General features: G+C 40.7%; 1 protein-coding gene across 1 annotated transcript in view; it reads left to right on the top strand.

The window, feature by feature from the left end:
- Positions 1-14,648, top strand: part of slc25a21 (solute carrier family 25 member 21) — a 117,381-nt gene that overhangs the window by 71,377 nt on the left and 31,356 nt on the right. Inside the window, exon 3 of the mRNA XM_042501311.1 lies at positions 3,747-3,795. Within this exon, the coding sequence (XP_042357245.1) occupies positions 3,747-3,795 (49 nt within the window). The remainder of the gene's footprint in view (positions 1-3,746; positions 3,796-14,648) is intronic.

Raw genomic sequence — 14,648 nt, 5'->3', positions numbered from 1 at the left:
AATGAAGCATTTGGTAACCTGTATCCTTAAGAGTTCCTGTAATCTGAGGTTTACGATGAGGCCCAAAATCTAGTGTGAATCATTTTAACTGAAGTATCCAGATGTGCTCAGCTGCTCTGGTCACCTGCAGGTACAAGTAAACATTAGCAGTGTGCTCCTTTTGTTATTAATGAAAATAATATTTAATTTAGTTTATAACTTGCTGAAGATGAAAATGTAGACAGATGAATTCTACTACAATGAATCACGAATACTAACATTAACATTAACAGTAACATCAGGTTTTTGCAAATCACCATTTGCAGTGGTGGAAAGTACTGTGCTTACATGTAATGAAATTGACATACATAAGATTTTAATGTACTTTAATTGAATATTTCCATTTTAAGCAAGTACTGCATTTCTCAAAGAAATTAGTACACTTCAGTACACATTGAGTGACTTTAAATGTTAAACGTTTACACAGAAAACCTACAGTGAGTTTCTAAAGTGATATGTTGTTTAATATTGTTGTCGGTATTGAAACACTTTAACGTATTAAAAAGGCCTATGTTAGTTGAAATTAACCTCACCTCAATCGGCTAAATTATTACTTTTAATGGTATTGTTATAACAATCAGGTAATTTATTATATCATACATTACTATTACAATGACAGGGACCATGGTACTGCCTAGGGAATACTTAAGTACTTTTTTTGCAGATGTTTTTGTACTTTTACTTAAAGGTGTAGTTTATAAGATTTAAGGTCTTTCAGCGGTTGCAGAACTAAAATCTCGCCGGAGTGCCAAGTGTTTAGGAGAACTACACTTTAAAATGTATTTAGATTGCAGAACTTTTACCTCAACCGAGTATTTTTTTTAGTAGTTGTTGCACCTTTCATGTTAGTAAAAGATCAAGGCCCAAACATTTCCTCCACTACTGGCTATTTGTCAATAATAATCTTAGCTCCCAAAGACTCCATCTAAAAATCCTGTACGCAGCAAAGCATGACATGCAGCGCAAGATCCTTGTTTTTCTGCTGAAGTTTGCAGGAGCATCTTGGAGATCTGCAGAATTTTAGAAGGGGTTTTTTGGGTCTTCTCTTTGTTTTTGCTTCCCACTTGGCGTCCAGGTGTTCTGTTTGCACAAGATTATAGAAGCTCTCCCTTTTTCCCAGACATTGCTCTTCCACCACTGAATCACCTGTTGGAGCATGTTCGGTCACTTCCCTGCATCTTTGTGTTTGCACAGCCTGGTGGAAGGGGTTTGGTTTCATCGTGTAATCTGATTACCTGCTGAAAGATCTGATGCACCTCATGTTCACTGCAGGCCTATTAATAGCAGGGCCAGAACATGTCGTGTCCAAAGCAGTCCTGTATTTACCTTTTCAGTGCAGTATCATTAACAACCACAGCCAGGTCAACTGAGCCTTGACAGATGGAATTTTGTTTGACTGCCGGTAGCTCGGTTCAATAGTTCTTCCCATTCGTACATTACGATGCAACTGTAGACATAGTAAGTTTTTTCTCTGGTATTTTACCGATAATTACTTCCCTGGAAAAACCCCAGAAGACACACTATTTTATAGACAATATGTTTAATTGAGCAAATTAGAAAGAGTCCATATTGCACAGCAGCTGTGTACACACACAGAGGAATCTGCACGGCACCAGGAAAGGGATGCAGTGAGAATTGTGAGTTTAAAAAAACTTGATTGAGTCAGAAGGCCTCCGTGCCAAAGCAGTGGCTTTTCAACACAGATGCACATAGTTAGCGTGTGTGTGAAACCTCAGAGTCCTTCGCTGATCAACCCGGCTGCATTGATTCTCCAGCTGCTGGCACATTGCTGATGGTTTGCATGGATGATATGGTTGGTGGCTTTAGCCCTTCAAAATGCTGAGAATTACAGTCACTCGCAGGAATTTTGGAAAGACGTCTCATTGGATCACTCATTCAGACCCATGTTCTTGCTGGAGATACAAGGCTCAAAACACCAAGACTTACTGAGGTAGTTGGCATTTAAATTAGGCAGAGTGATAATCAGCGTGATGATAAGGTTTTGGTTGAACATTGGCGGGCGCTGGCGCTGGTTGTCTGTCAAAACTGTTTAGTAGCAAGCAATGGTAAGTGCACAAACAACACTTTTACTTTAAAAAAAACCTGCTTCAAAATGAAGGCAAAGAAATCACATGAATAATCCACTGACATCTGCCCCAGTCGTCAGTCAGGCAACCTTTCTTATCAGTTCATTAAGTTTAACTGTCACACTTGACATAAAATATCAGATTCATGTTGCTATTTGATCCTGCGGGGCTTGAACAGATATGTACAGTTCAGTATGACAAGTTCACATGGGGTCAACTTGGGCAATTTGACTGGTGTGCAGCAAATTTTAAAAAGAACCATGTAACAGACATTTTTTAACACAACAGACCAATGAGACCGCTGTAGCTGCAAATGATAATTTTCATCATTGATTGATCTAGCAAATTTTCATTGTTTGTATAAAACTTAAAATATGTTGTTTATTGTCAAAAGACACATCATTGTATTGACCAACAGTCCAAAATCCAAAGATTTTCACTTAAAGGTAAGCAATGTAATAACTTATACAAAGGTTCCTCTCAATCATAACTAAGGACCAACTGGAAGTGTTTGGCGGTGTCTTCATCAGCCGAGACTCTGCTTTTATTTTGTTGTGTTCAGGATGTTACTAGGCAAGAAGACAAGTGAGGATGGGATTCAAAAGTAGTGACCAGCTGCCAGACTGTACGCAGCATGCATCCAAGAAGAGGCCTCATAAAACTGCACTATAGCTGCTAACTGTTAACTCAAAGATGAAAAGGCAGAAAACATCCTTTCATTTTTGTAGTTACAGTTTGCCATTGTGTGACCAATCAACAGACTGCAGTCTCTTATCAGTAGCTTCTCTAACTTGATCCAGTCTCTCATTCAGTATTTCTTTCACCACCTAACTAAAAAACTAACCATAACCCCGGGAATGGGAATTTGGGCAAATATTATGTAGTGAGAAAAGAAAAAACTAGGTGTACATCATCATAAAAATCCATAAAATTCACTAAAGCTGTCTTTTAAAGTATTTCTTTGTTTTTTTCTGCTATCTTAAATCTTTTAGATCTCAGAACACAGATCCTGAGTTGAATCCTCTACACTGCTCGGCCCCTCTGTCCTGCTGTTATTACAGACATGTCTAAACTCAGCGCGATCTCTCAAACACGTCTTTTCTGTGGTAACATGAACGTGATCTATGGCTTATGTGAAATAGTGTTAATTAACAACTGAAAAAAAGAAATGTCTAATAAACAGCAATGCTTTTTTTTCCCCCAATATACTGTTGAGTAATTTGTAATTTGTAGTTATTTTTTCAGTTATTTTGTCACAAATGGTTAAGAAATAAGTTTTCTTAACCATTTGTGACAATTGGCGATATGGTTCCAAAATAGTATTTATTATTTATTATTATTTATTTATTTATTTATAGATATTTTAGGGTATTTTTGCAATAACAGTATTCTTGGTGACAATACAAAATATTTAATAAATATTAAATATAATTTTATTAATTTCAAGAACATATATATATATATATATATATATATATATATATATATATATATATATATATATATATATATATATATGACTTCATTATGTCATATATGGGTCTGAAACATAAAAAACAGCATTCACTTAAATGTCTGTGTCTATTTAAGTCACTTATCCTGACTGTCTCTGCCTTTCAGGTCTGGTGGAGATCTGTTTGATGCATCCCCTCGATGTAGTGAAGACAAGGTAAGCCCCTCATTCAACCTAAATTACTCATACATGAACTCATATTTTGTGTAACTTTAGCTAACATATGAGCCACTTACCAGACAGCCATTTTTAGTCCACATCTGCCTTGAATCCTCTTGGTTGGTATTTGGGTCTGTGTAGTGAAGTGCCAAGCATACCAGCTTTTTTTTTTTTATTTTATTTTTTTAACTCCAGCTGGCCAGCTCTGCGCTCATGCTCCACACAGGCAGCCACCAATGCCAAGAGACATTTTATGGAAAATGAAATGCGTCATTTACCCATTCATTCCACACACAATGTTAGCGTTTGATGTTTGCAAATCACTCACATTTTTACCTTATTACATAATTTAAGTATAAAGAATCAGATTTTTCTCTTTTTTTTGTGCGGCCTGCAGTTCTTGAGAAAGTCGGAGACCTGCAGGATTAATCAAATACCACTAAATGCACTCGCTGTGTCTAATAGCTTGTTTTTTCGATTCTGTCTCCTGTTTGCGTGTTACGCAAGAGTGGCAGCAGTCCCGAGCTGTTGAGTGATCAGGAGCCTCACACCACAGTGTTTCAGCCGGCCATAAACAGGTCGTGGGCTACTACTAAAGCTTTATAGTCTTTCACAGGCCCAGCCAAGACCTCTGGCTTCGCTCCGAGCCCCCCTGCCCCTATTCACTACTTGTCAGTAAATTGTGCTGCTTTTTCTGTCATTTACGGCAGCAGTTTCTTGGTAAATAAATTGCTCGGCGTGCCTTTTAAAAAAGTGAGATGGTTGCACTTTGAAGGCTGTGCCACCACCAGAACACAGAGGAGGAAACGCAGGGATAAAAGCCCGGGGTGAGCGGTGTTGTATTAGTCGATATTTGATACTTTGAAGGCACACAGTGTGATTTACGGTCACGTGTAGAAGCTATGGGGGTTTATTACAGGTAAGACTTGAGCTCTGCCTGTCCGTCCTCACGCGGGGTCAGGGTTAAAAGTGCACTCACTATTTTCTTTGTAATGCTCTTCCTTAAAAAGTGGTAAAAGCTGCTCTAAAACTGGACAGGTTTATCTGTTTGTTTTCTGTTTGTGTCGCCATGTGTTTGCGTTGATAGGCGTTCTGTTGCTGAGAATGGCTAAATTGATTCCTTTTGGTCTTGGCTCGGGGTTTGTTTTTTTGCTTTTTTTGCTAAATGAAAAAAACGCAAAAGCTTTTTTTTTTCGAAAAGTGAGTTTTGGATGATGCTTAGTAGGAGGTTGTTGAGTCTTTTGAATGGCACACAATAACAACCCATACACACGTACTTATGCTTACTGTACATGCATGTTCACACACTTAGCATCCACACATGAATTCATAAACCAAGCATACATACCAGCTAATTGGGACACTGAGGGAGCTGAAATCTATTAGCAGGAGCCTTGGAGCCGAGAGTCAGACACAGACACACCTCCACTGGGTCTCTCTCTCCCTCTCTCTCGCTCAGGCATGGCTCTTATTAGGCACCGACTCCTGCTTTAATGTCCACCGGTCCAAATTGAACGGCAACTGGAGTAAATTTACTTTTTTCCACCAACTCAGAATCAAAGGGATTTTTTTTCCTCCTTTCATTCTCCCCCTTATTTTGCAAGGTAAACTGGACTAAATGTGTACCTGCCTGGGAGCCGATGTTTACCTATTTTCCAAATGAGGCTTTATCTTTCTCCGAGGGGGGAGGAGATTTAGGATTAGCTGCAGCAGTCGGTGTAGAAGAACTCCACCAGTGGCCAAATACTGTGCTGTTATGAATCAAACAAATGCCAGGAGCATTTGGCAGCTTTTTCCTTTAAACAAATACTGATTCCCCCTCCAAGATGACTGTTCGGAAGATAAATGAATAGCGACATTTAACTTCCAACATGATTGATCACACAAAAACCTGGCTTCTTATGAGGTACTTTTAAAGCCAAGAAGGAAAGATAGGCTATTATGACGATATTATTAGCTCAGATTATCTACTAATAATACTGATTGGTAAACACTTTGGGGAATGATAGAAAGTACTTAAGGGGATCACACTGGTCTAGACATTGCTTAAGATATGGGACGTAAAAGTGAAAGTCTTGTCAGATGACTCACTTTTTGCCTTTGTTGTTGCACATTTACTCCCCGTTGCGTGCTCGCTGACCAGTCAAGCCATGACCCCGGTTACTCACCTTTGCTAACAAGTACATCTATCTTACATCTGAGGGACTCCTGCAGAGTCCACCTTCCATCAGTGTGACTTACTACCCCTTTCATCGTTGTGAAAGAGCTGTACAAAATTATATTGGACATTTTGAAATAAGCACATGAATGCAACAAACAAGCCGGTAGAGGTTCAGCGTCTTGCTTTACTGGTGAAATGACTAGTGATAGCATCAGTAAAACTGCAACTATTGAGTATTTTCATATAAATCAAGCAATTTTAGGAAATAGTGAACTATTTCCATCTCAAGTCCTTGTTTTACCCGAAATTACAAACTTGAACCCAAAAGTATTCTATTTGCAATTATTAAAAAGAGAGGAGTGTTTTGATTATATAAGGGTTTTTTGCACATACACTGAGGTTCAGAAAACTTAGGATTGGGATTCAGTAGGGACCCAACAACTCTTACAGGAGGAAGCATCCAGACAGAAACTGAGGTATGCTGGAAAAAAAATCTCTTGACGGCCTTCTCGTGCGCGGGCTCACTGGCCAAGCCCAGCCAAGTTAGGTAAACTTGTGCTAATGTCATTGGCTCCACTGTAGCCTTCTGTGTTGTTAGTGTTGTGGCTGTAGTAGTGTTTTACTATGCGAATTTAATCACTTTAGCCAGATATCATTGGGAAAGTCTTTAAATAAATAACTGTATCTTCGATTCCGACTTGAAGCCTGTGCTTCATGTCATCCCCCATCTCTTTCCCACCTTTTCTGTCCAGCTAGCTGTCCTATCAGCAGACACACAATGCGTCAGTGGATGGGAGTAGAACACACAATATAGGAGTTAGTTGTAATAGTCAGAAATCCAGCAGAAACTGAATATTAAAAAAGCAGGTCTGCAGGGCTCAAGTGCAGTCCAAACTCACAGCGAACGAAGAACACTTCAGGTAGGATGAATTAGGGTTGGACGATACTGATATATGGGCAGTACCAATAATACTGATATAATATTGATATCAGGATATTAGACCAGATGTTGTCTTAGATTTTGGATGTTGTGTTTTCTTTTCGTGGTTTTAAAGACTGCATTACAGTAAAGTGATGTAATTTTCCGAACTTATCAGACAGTTCTAGCTCTTCTATAATTTCCCTTTACCATCTTTGTCATTATAACCACATTACTGATGATAATTCATCAAAAATGTAGTCGTGTAAATATTTTGTGAAAGCACCAATAGTCAATCCTACAGTATCGTAACATTATCAGTATTGTATTTGGTCAAAAATATTGTGGTATTTGTTTTTTTCTCCATACACCCAGCCCTAAGATAAAGTTAAAATAGCTAAAATTGTGAAATAAAGCATGTTAGGTTGGAGAGAAACTGTTCACCATGATTAGTTTTTATGAACTGTTTAAAGTTGAGGACAGCTACTGTAATCTCATGTCTGTGACAGTTCTGTTTCTTGTTCTTTGTTGCTTTTAATACACCCGTTCCAAAAACTAGTTAATCCAGAAAATGAAACATTTTTCCTATTGTGAGTCACTCTGGACAATAATCAGCCCAAAATGTAAATGTAGCATACTTCACACAAAGTAAACCGTTAATAGCCCCTGACCCTCCCTTCTCCCTGCTCCATGGTAAGGGGCAGGAATGTGGGGGTGCAGACGGAGGGTGCGATACGGTGCGGGGAGGGAGGGCAGTCGTCAGTTTAGCAGAGAGAGACAGTGGGACCGGAGTTACAGCTTTTCATTAACCTGGAAACCACCTAGTTACATGGTTCATGGGCTGGTCTCAGCTCACTTGGAGGTAACAAAGGGTGTCGGGCGGCACTTTCTGCAGGGGGCTGTGCGCTCGGGGCACCCCATCTGACTCTGATCAGGTTCTCCCTCTCATTAGAGAGCTGCACTGAGTCTGCGTTTCCCTTCATGTCGAGATCCTGTTACATGGAGCTCCACCCTTATACACATGCAACATACTCTTCTGAAAGCAGCTTCCCATCACCCCTTATACTTCCGCCCAGAGAGTGAAACTCCTCCTTCCTCGTGTTTGCAGCTTTTCCTGTCATTGTGAACTTCTTGCAGTTTCTACAGCGTGCACATGATCTGATGCATTTGCCCCAAATATGTATTTGTGCAAGAGACACGCCTCCTTTGCCTCTTTTCTCCCTCTGCACCAATGCTTTCTTTCTCCCTTAAACATTGTGATTCCTCCTTTTCCTCCTGCTCGTTGTATTTTTTCTCTCCATCTTGGATATCAACTTTTTTAACTCCTCCTCTTGAAAATGAACTGTTTCTACTGTTCTGTCCTCTGTGGTTTTAGCTTTTCAGCAACCGTCTCAGTTAGCGTGTTGTTGAATCAGCCACTACTTTAGGTAATATAAACCATATTATATAACAGCATCATGTCGAATGCATTGTTTAAACTTCCATCATTCCCTCTGAGTTTGTAGTTTGTTGAGCGATTATGTAATGTTTTGTTTTAAATCCCTGTTGTACATGTGTTTTAGGAGATTTGTATTGAATTATGCAATTCTGTAAATTGTATTGTATGACATGGCTGTCAGAGTCATTGCAAACCACTAAGCCTGCCAGTAGCCTGGTTTCAAGCCTGATTAGAAAAACCTGGTACTGGCCCTCGCTCGCGGCAGTATCCATGGCAACACTACCTCCATTTGGTCACAGCACGCATGAAAGTGTGCCCCACTCGGGGGGCTTGAAAGTGATCTTTGATGAGGGCTTTGACAGATGACGTCCAGTCCTTTTTTTGGGGGGGGGGGGGCGTGTGACAGCGCCGAGGATGGCCCAGAGGCTTCACTCCCTCCCACCTCTGTTTGCCCCCAACTGCTCGGTGAACCCCAGTGCACTTCTGGAGGAATCCCTGACACAACCCTCAAACAGCAGGGCACAAAGCAGCGGCAGCCTGATAGCTGATCTTGCCTTGTAAAGGAGCAGGCAGGTCAGTGGTCGTCAAGCCGGCTCCTAATCCCTCCGGCGCTGTGAGGCTTCAGGGCAGGACTTTACTCACAGTGTAAAGCCAAAAACACATGCAGCGTGCATGCAGGATGAACCGAGCTCAGTCTGTGCATCGTGTCAGTGCATGATGCGAGCAGGGGTGAGTCCAGTGCAAAAGGTAAAGCCTGAGTAGAGCCCAGTAGAACAGCATATTTAGCAGGATTAAGAAAAGACCCATTGGCATTCTATTCATACCAGTCATCTGTGTGAAATATGTGGCTCAACTAAATTATTTGTCTGATGAGATAAGGGCTGGGGAAAAAAATGATTCACATAAGTATCGCTTTTTTTTTTTTTAATGTTTTTTTTTAATGCTTGAATCAATACAATTCAAATGCAGAGGTGGAAAGCAGCCACTATTTTTTGTGGTTGTCTAACATGACATATCTATATCAAGAAACCCAAAGCAAAATTGAGAAAAATGGCCAAGCACATGGACTTTCAAGAGCTCAAACAGCAACTCGGATTCAGCCTGTGCAAACTCCCCATTGGATCAGTAAACTTTCTGTTGCTGCCATTACACAGATCATCATGCTGGTGTAAGTTTATCTTATCGCACAGATTTGCAATTAGTGAATGACACTGTTGACTGTCATTCATTTTTTGTAACTAAATGCAAGCAAAATCACAAAATCAAGTGGAAAAAACAAAACAGAAAATAGGTGTAAAAAATTATGGCATGTATCTATGGTATGTCAGAAGTTATGGTATGTCAGTTCTCATCCCAAAAGAGTAGAAAAATAAAAATAAATGAACAAACAATGACAACTTTCCATCACAAACTACTAAAAATCCCAGACATCTACCTGCCTCTCTCTTCTGCTGAAAATGTTTTTAATTAAACAAATAAAATCATTGGTTTGAAATGGTTGCAAATATCACAGAAAATCATCCCATGCTCAAATTCACTTGATAATTTAGCAATTCTTGACTATTGTGAAATTTGGAATTTAAAAATGGAGCATCCTGGTGGTCTGAGCAGTATATGATGCGTATGATGCAATTGCTACGTTATTTATTTTTTTTTCAGCCTTTACGGTCAACTAATAAAGTAAAATGCCAGATAAATAAACTTTTAAAGGCTTACCCATTACTTTTAATGTTGTGACAGATGTTGCTGCAAGATGATGTAACTATCAGTCACAAATGGACGACAACATAAGGGTTCTCAGAAATAGATAGGTACACATAAAGTGCACATGTGCATGTCAGTATGTGTGTCGTACCGGAGCACCTGTAATCATTATCAGTGAAGGGGTTCACATTCCAGTACACTAATTACAGAGTGGAGACATTATGTGCTTTCATTTCACTAGACCCTGACTGTGCTGCAACTACAGCGCTGGCCCCCTGCTGCCCCATCTCTCTCTTTATTTTAGACTTTCAGAATTCACACATGCATGTCTGTATGTCCTTTGTCCCGCCTACATCAACACTTTTCCAGCCAATTGTAAGCCGCTTTTTTCCCACTCTGGAAGGCACTTGTAAACAAGGCAAAAATTGTTGTTGCTGTCGGACTTGTATTTGAACGGTAGATGGCTGAGTTGCAGTGGATGCAGGCATCACAGTTGCTTGGCAGTTTCAGATGGCACGTCTCTGGTTTTAAGTAATTCAAACTTTAAACATCTGAGCTCGCTTTGTAACTACTGTGCCTGAAGCACAGCCACAATCTTCTTCTGCTTTTTTGATGCAGTTTGTAATAATCTGTACTTGACGTGTTGAACAGACATGCAATGGCTCGGCGTGGTCCCTGCACTAAACAGTAATGTGTACAAATCACAGACTGTAAATATATAATAGACATAGCCACCGTAATGTCATCCACTGCTTTGTTGAATCCCAAGCTTTGAGTTTGACCTTTAGTCCATTGCGGGGGGACAGCTGTAACTGAGAACCCAAGGACAGTATAGCCAGAGAGCCTGTCACTCAAAGCGGTTCCGTCCTTAACTATGATTTTTTAACTTTGGGCCTTTATAAAATGTAAATGGGTGAGTTGTTTAAAACCTCGAACAGTTGTCATGAACAGAGGAATTGACTACCTGTACCTGACTGTAAACATGTTTATCTCTGCTGTAAAGTTTGGTGTCTATAGCCCCTTTTACACTGCCTGTTCAGGGCGGGAATATCGCACCGTTATGCCACCTCACTGTTCTGTATATAAGGTACAATCACAGAATGGGGGGAAAGAGTGGTTTAGTCTTTAAGCCGCCACGGGAGGTAGTAACCATCTCTATGTCAGTGTGAGCAGCACTGGAGTTGCCCGTGAGGTGAGCACCCCTGCAGCTCCGCCCACATGGAGCTGTTTCTTGCAGCACAGAGCAGGTGACAGAAAATATCTTGCATAATGAGAACAGTTTGTTCAGTGTTCTAAATTAGTTACATTTCACTGTGTGTCTGACATAAGCTTACACATAAGCTAACACTGAAGCTCCGTGGCGCATGGTTTCTCTCTCTCATTTGATGTGCTGAAACTGTTGGGGATCAGGATCTCATCTCTCCCTCACCTCCTCCATCCCCTTTCACCACTTAGGCGCATGGTCTCTCTCCACCTGACAGTGAAGCCATGAAGCGTACAAAAGCGTTTCCCCTCCTCCCTAAACAACCCCGGCTCCCACCGACTGAAGCTCCGATTGTTTATTAATGTTGAAGCTCCAGGGCCCAGGAAATGGTTTTTGGGACAGCCCTTGTAAAAAACTTTGTATTAGCCCTATAGCGCAATCTCTGTGTAAGAAGTGGTTATGAGGAAAGATTCGCCTCTGAAGCCAGCCTCAATTGGCCATTCATGAAATTGCAGTTTTTTGCACCTTCGCATTGGCTTAATTTTTCAGCCCCTTCCGCTTGTCACATATTCACACATGTCATGCTTTCGTCCTTGTGAAAATTGCCATGGCCCTGTGGACAAACCTGCAGCAGAGACACAAGAAGACTGCAGTATGTGAAATCTCTTTTGTTCATATGTTCACAATGGTCTCGTGGCCATTGCTCAGCATGTTTGTTGTTTCTGTCTGCTTGATTCCTTATTCTTTGTGTCTTTAAAGATACTTTGGCAGTCTGGATGCCGGTGTGTTTTTTTTTTTTTAAAAGAAAGAGGAAAAGATTGTCATTGCCTCCGAGTTTTCACAGACCAACAAACCAGTCATTACAAGGATTCACACAGTCGGCGTGGCTGCAGATCATGACTATTCACATTTTTAGAGGCGTGTGCCAGGTTTGCAGGCCAGAGGTTTGCTGGCATGTGCAGAATTGCAAAGACCAACACTATACTTTTCCCATATATGCTCAAACTTTGCCTCAGAGTCCTAGCTCCACTCTTGTACATCTTAAAGCTTGTTTATAAACCTTTGCATGGTTTCAGCTTCCAAAGGGCTGCATTACTGACTGGATCCATAATATTTCACGTCACTCATGCTGCACTTAAAATGACTGTATCTAAGGTAAAGGATCTGGTTGGCGTCCAGTAAATGTAGCTACTGTCTGAACTGGCCTTGAAGTCTTTATCCATAGTTCTTACTCTGTAATACCAGTTGAGGACAGAGTGGTAGTTTTGTCCGAGAAAGATGTATGTCAGATAAATGATGAAAGGGAAGCTAAATGGAGAAAGAAGACAGAGAAAGATAACACTAGTGGCAGCATTTCGCTGAGATCCCTTTTCATCCACGAGTAGTTGGGCAGTGTTTTTTTTCTATGTTCTGCTCATCAGTCTGCTTTACAGAATATCATACTGATCCAGTTAGGGAAGGGGATCCAAACCAGATTCTATTGAGGACCCGGTTCCGCTTTTTTCAAAACTCAGAAATCAATAATGTTTGAGCTTTTGAGTTGAAATCGGCAGGATAAGAGCTAGTTAGCAAGTAAACGAAGTTGCATAAGGTTTCGTTGTGTGTGTTCAAGGTCAGCAAAGCAAAATGACTATTAGGCAAAGGTAAATAAAACGTCATCATGATGTGTTCAAATGTAACATCAAGAAAAAGAATTTAAGTTTTGGCAAGAAACTTGAATGATATCGTTGTTTGGGAGAGGAATTTGTTTTCCCCGGAATATTAAAGAAACAGTCACATGTTAAGCAATAAAAGCAAAATCAGTTCTGTGTCACCTCGTCTTTCCACCAAATAATGAAGAAAAGCATCGATAGTGATAATAAAGACTTGAATCATTAAGGGGTCTTGATAATTAGTATCTATATTAATAAAAATGAGCAATCCCCAACTCTAGCTCCAGTCTAAATAAGTGTCTTCAAACACTTAAACACATCTAGTTACAAGTGTTTACATAGATTATGACAGGGAGCTGAAATCCCCCATAATCACCCAATAACGGCCTCTGTAAAGTCTCATATGTTTTTAGTGTCTGTATGCTTGGTGGCGCCCACAGCGGCATTCAGCGTCTCGGCCTCTTGTGACAGGCGTCTTAGACACGATGATGCAGTGTATTATTGGTGACCCTCGGGTTTCTCTCTGGAAGCATGCAGTGCAGTTGTCTTCTGTCTGGAGCGCACTGTGTTATAGCCAGTGGTTACCTGCTGTCAGGGGAGCCTCCAAAATCCTGCAGCCTCTCTGCACATCAAAGTGGCTGTTACTGTCTCTGGCCTGGACCAGACTATCACCAGGAAGTCCTGACCTAGCTTGTCTGGCCTGTCATCATCTGTCATTTTTTTTTTTTCGTTTTTTTTTTTCCCTGTTTTGCATCTTTCTCTTACACTGAAATTAGGGCTGTCGCATTGAAGGAATTTCTCTTGCAGTGATTAAGGTCAGCTCAACAGCGCAAATTACTTAATTTATCCTGATTTTAGTGCTATGTAAATAAGCCTGATTGTTCGGCTATTATTAGGTATATTATTGCTTTATAGTGGGTAAAATTTTACATTTGAATTAATAGAGGTATATTACCATCAATCAGGATTTTAAACACCCAAGAAATCCCTTCTGTTGTGCAACCACTTACTGGAAATGTCAGCAAGACTGCTCATTTTTTCCAGCTATCTGCCCCACTTCATTAGCAGCTTTCTAAATTTACTCTCTAACATATAGGGTGACCTGTCAGTCAAGCAGAGGTTTGTAATGCTCAAAACATCTGAGTCTCAGTCTGTCTTCGTGCTGTTTTATGCAGCTCTTTTTCTCCTCCTCCACGCTAACACAGTCTGATCTCAGGTCACAGAGGTCACAGTATAAGAGCAGACATCTGGACCGGCAAACTGGTCCCAACACACCATAGGGATTCAGAGGAGTCAGTTTTATCGGAGAGAGAAAGAATCCAGAGTGACAGAGGGATGTCGTAGCACTTTTTACAGCCAGAGGAACTTTTACTCCCTTATCAACACCACACCGCAGCCTGCTTTGTAACCCGGGTTGTCCCAGGGTCCAGTATGGTGCTGGTGAAACCCAACCTGGCCTGGTCCAGATCAAGCTCTGGCAGCCTGCAGTGTCACGAGCGCCAAAGGTTTATCACTTCCCCTCTGCTCCCATGTTGCATCTTCTTCCCCTGGACTTTATTTTCCTATTCCGCTCTCCAAAGCTCTGTCTTTATTAGCCTCCTCCTGCCACGCTCAAACACTTTTCACTTTAACAGTTTTGTCATCAAATCAATCTATCAGTATTTGGTTTTATTTGATGTTATTATGCAGGATGGAGTTCAGCTGAAATCAGCATTATTACATTACATTTGTTTGGCAGATGCTTTCTCCAAAACATCATACAATATGTGCAA

This window comes from Plectropomus leopardus, chromosome 14 (genome assembly GCF_008729295.1).
Source record: "Plectropomus leopardus isolate mb chromosome 14, YSFRI_Pleo_2.0, whole genome shotgun sequence".
NCBI classification, from domain to species: Eukaryota; Metazoa; Chordata; class Actinopteri; order Perciformes; family Serranidae; genus Plectropomus; species Plectropomus leopardus.
Note: the sequence above shows the minus strand (reverse complement) of the source record. Positions and strands in the feature narration are given on the sequence as shown.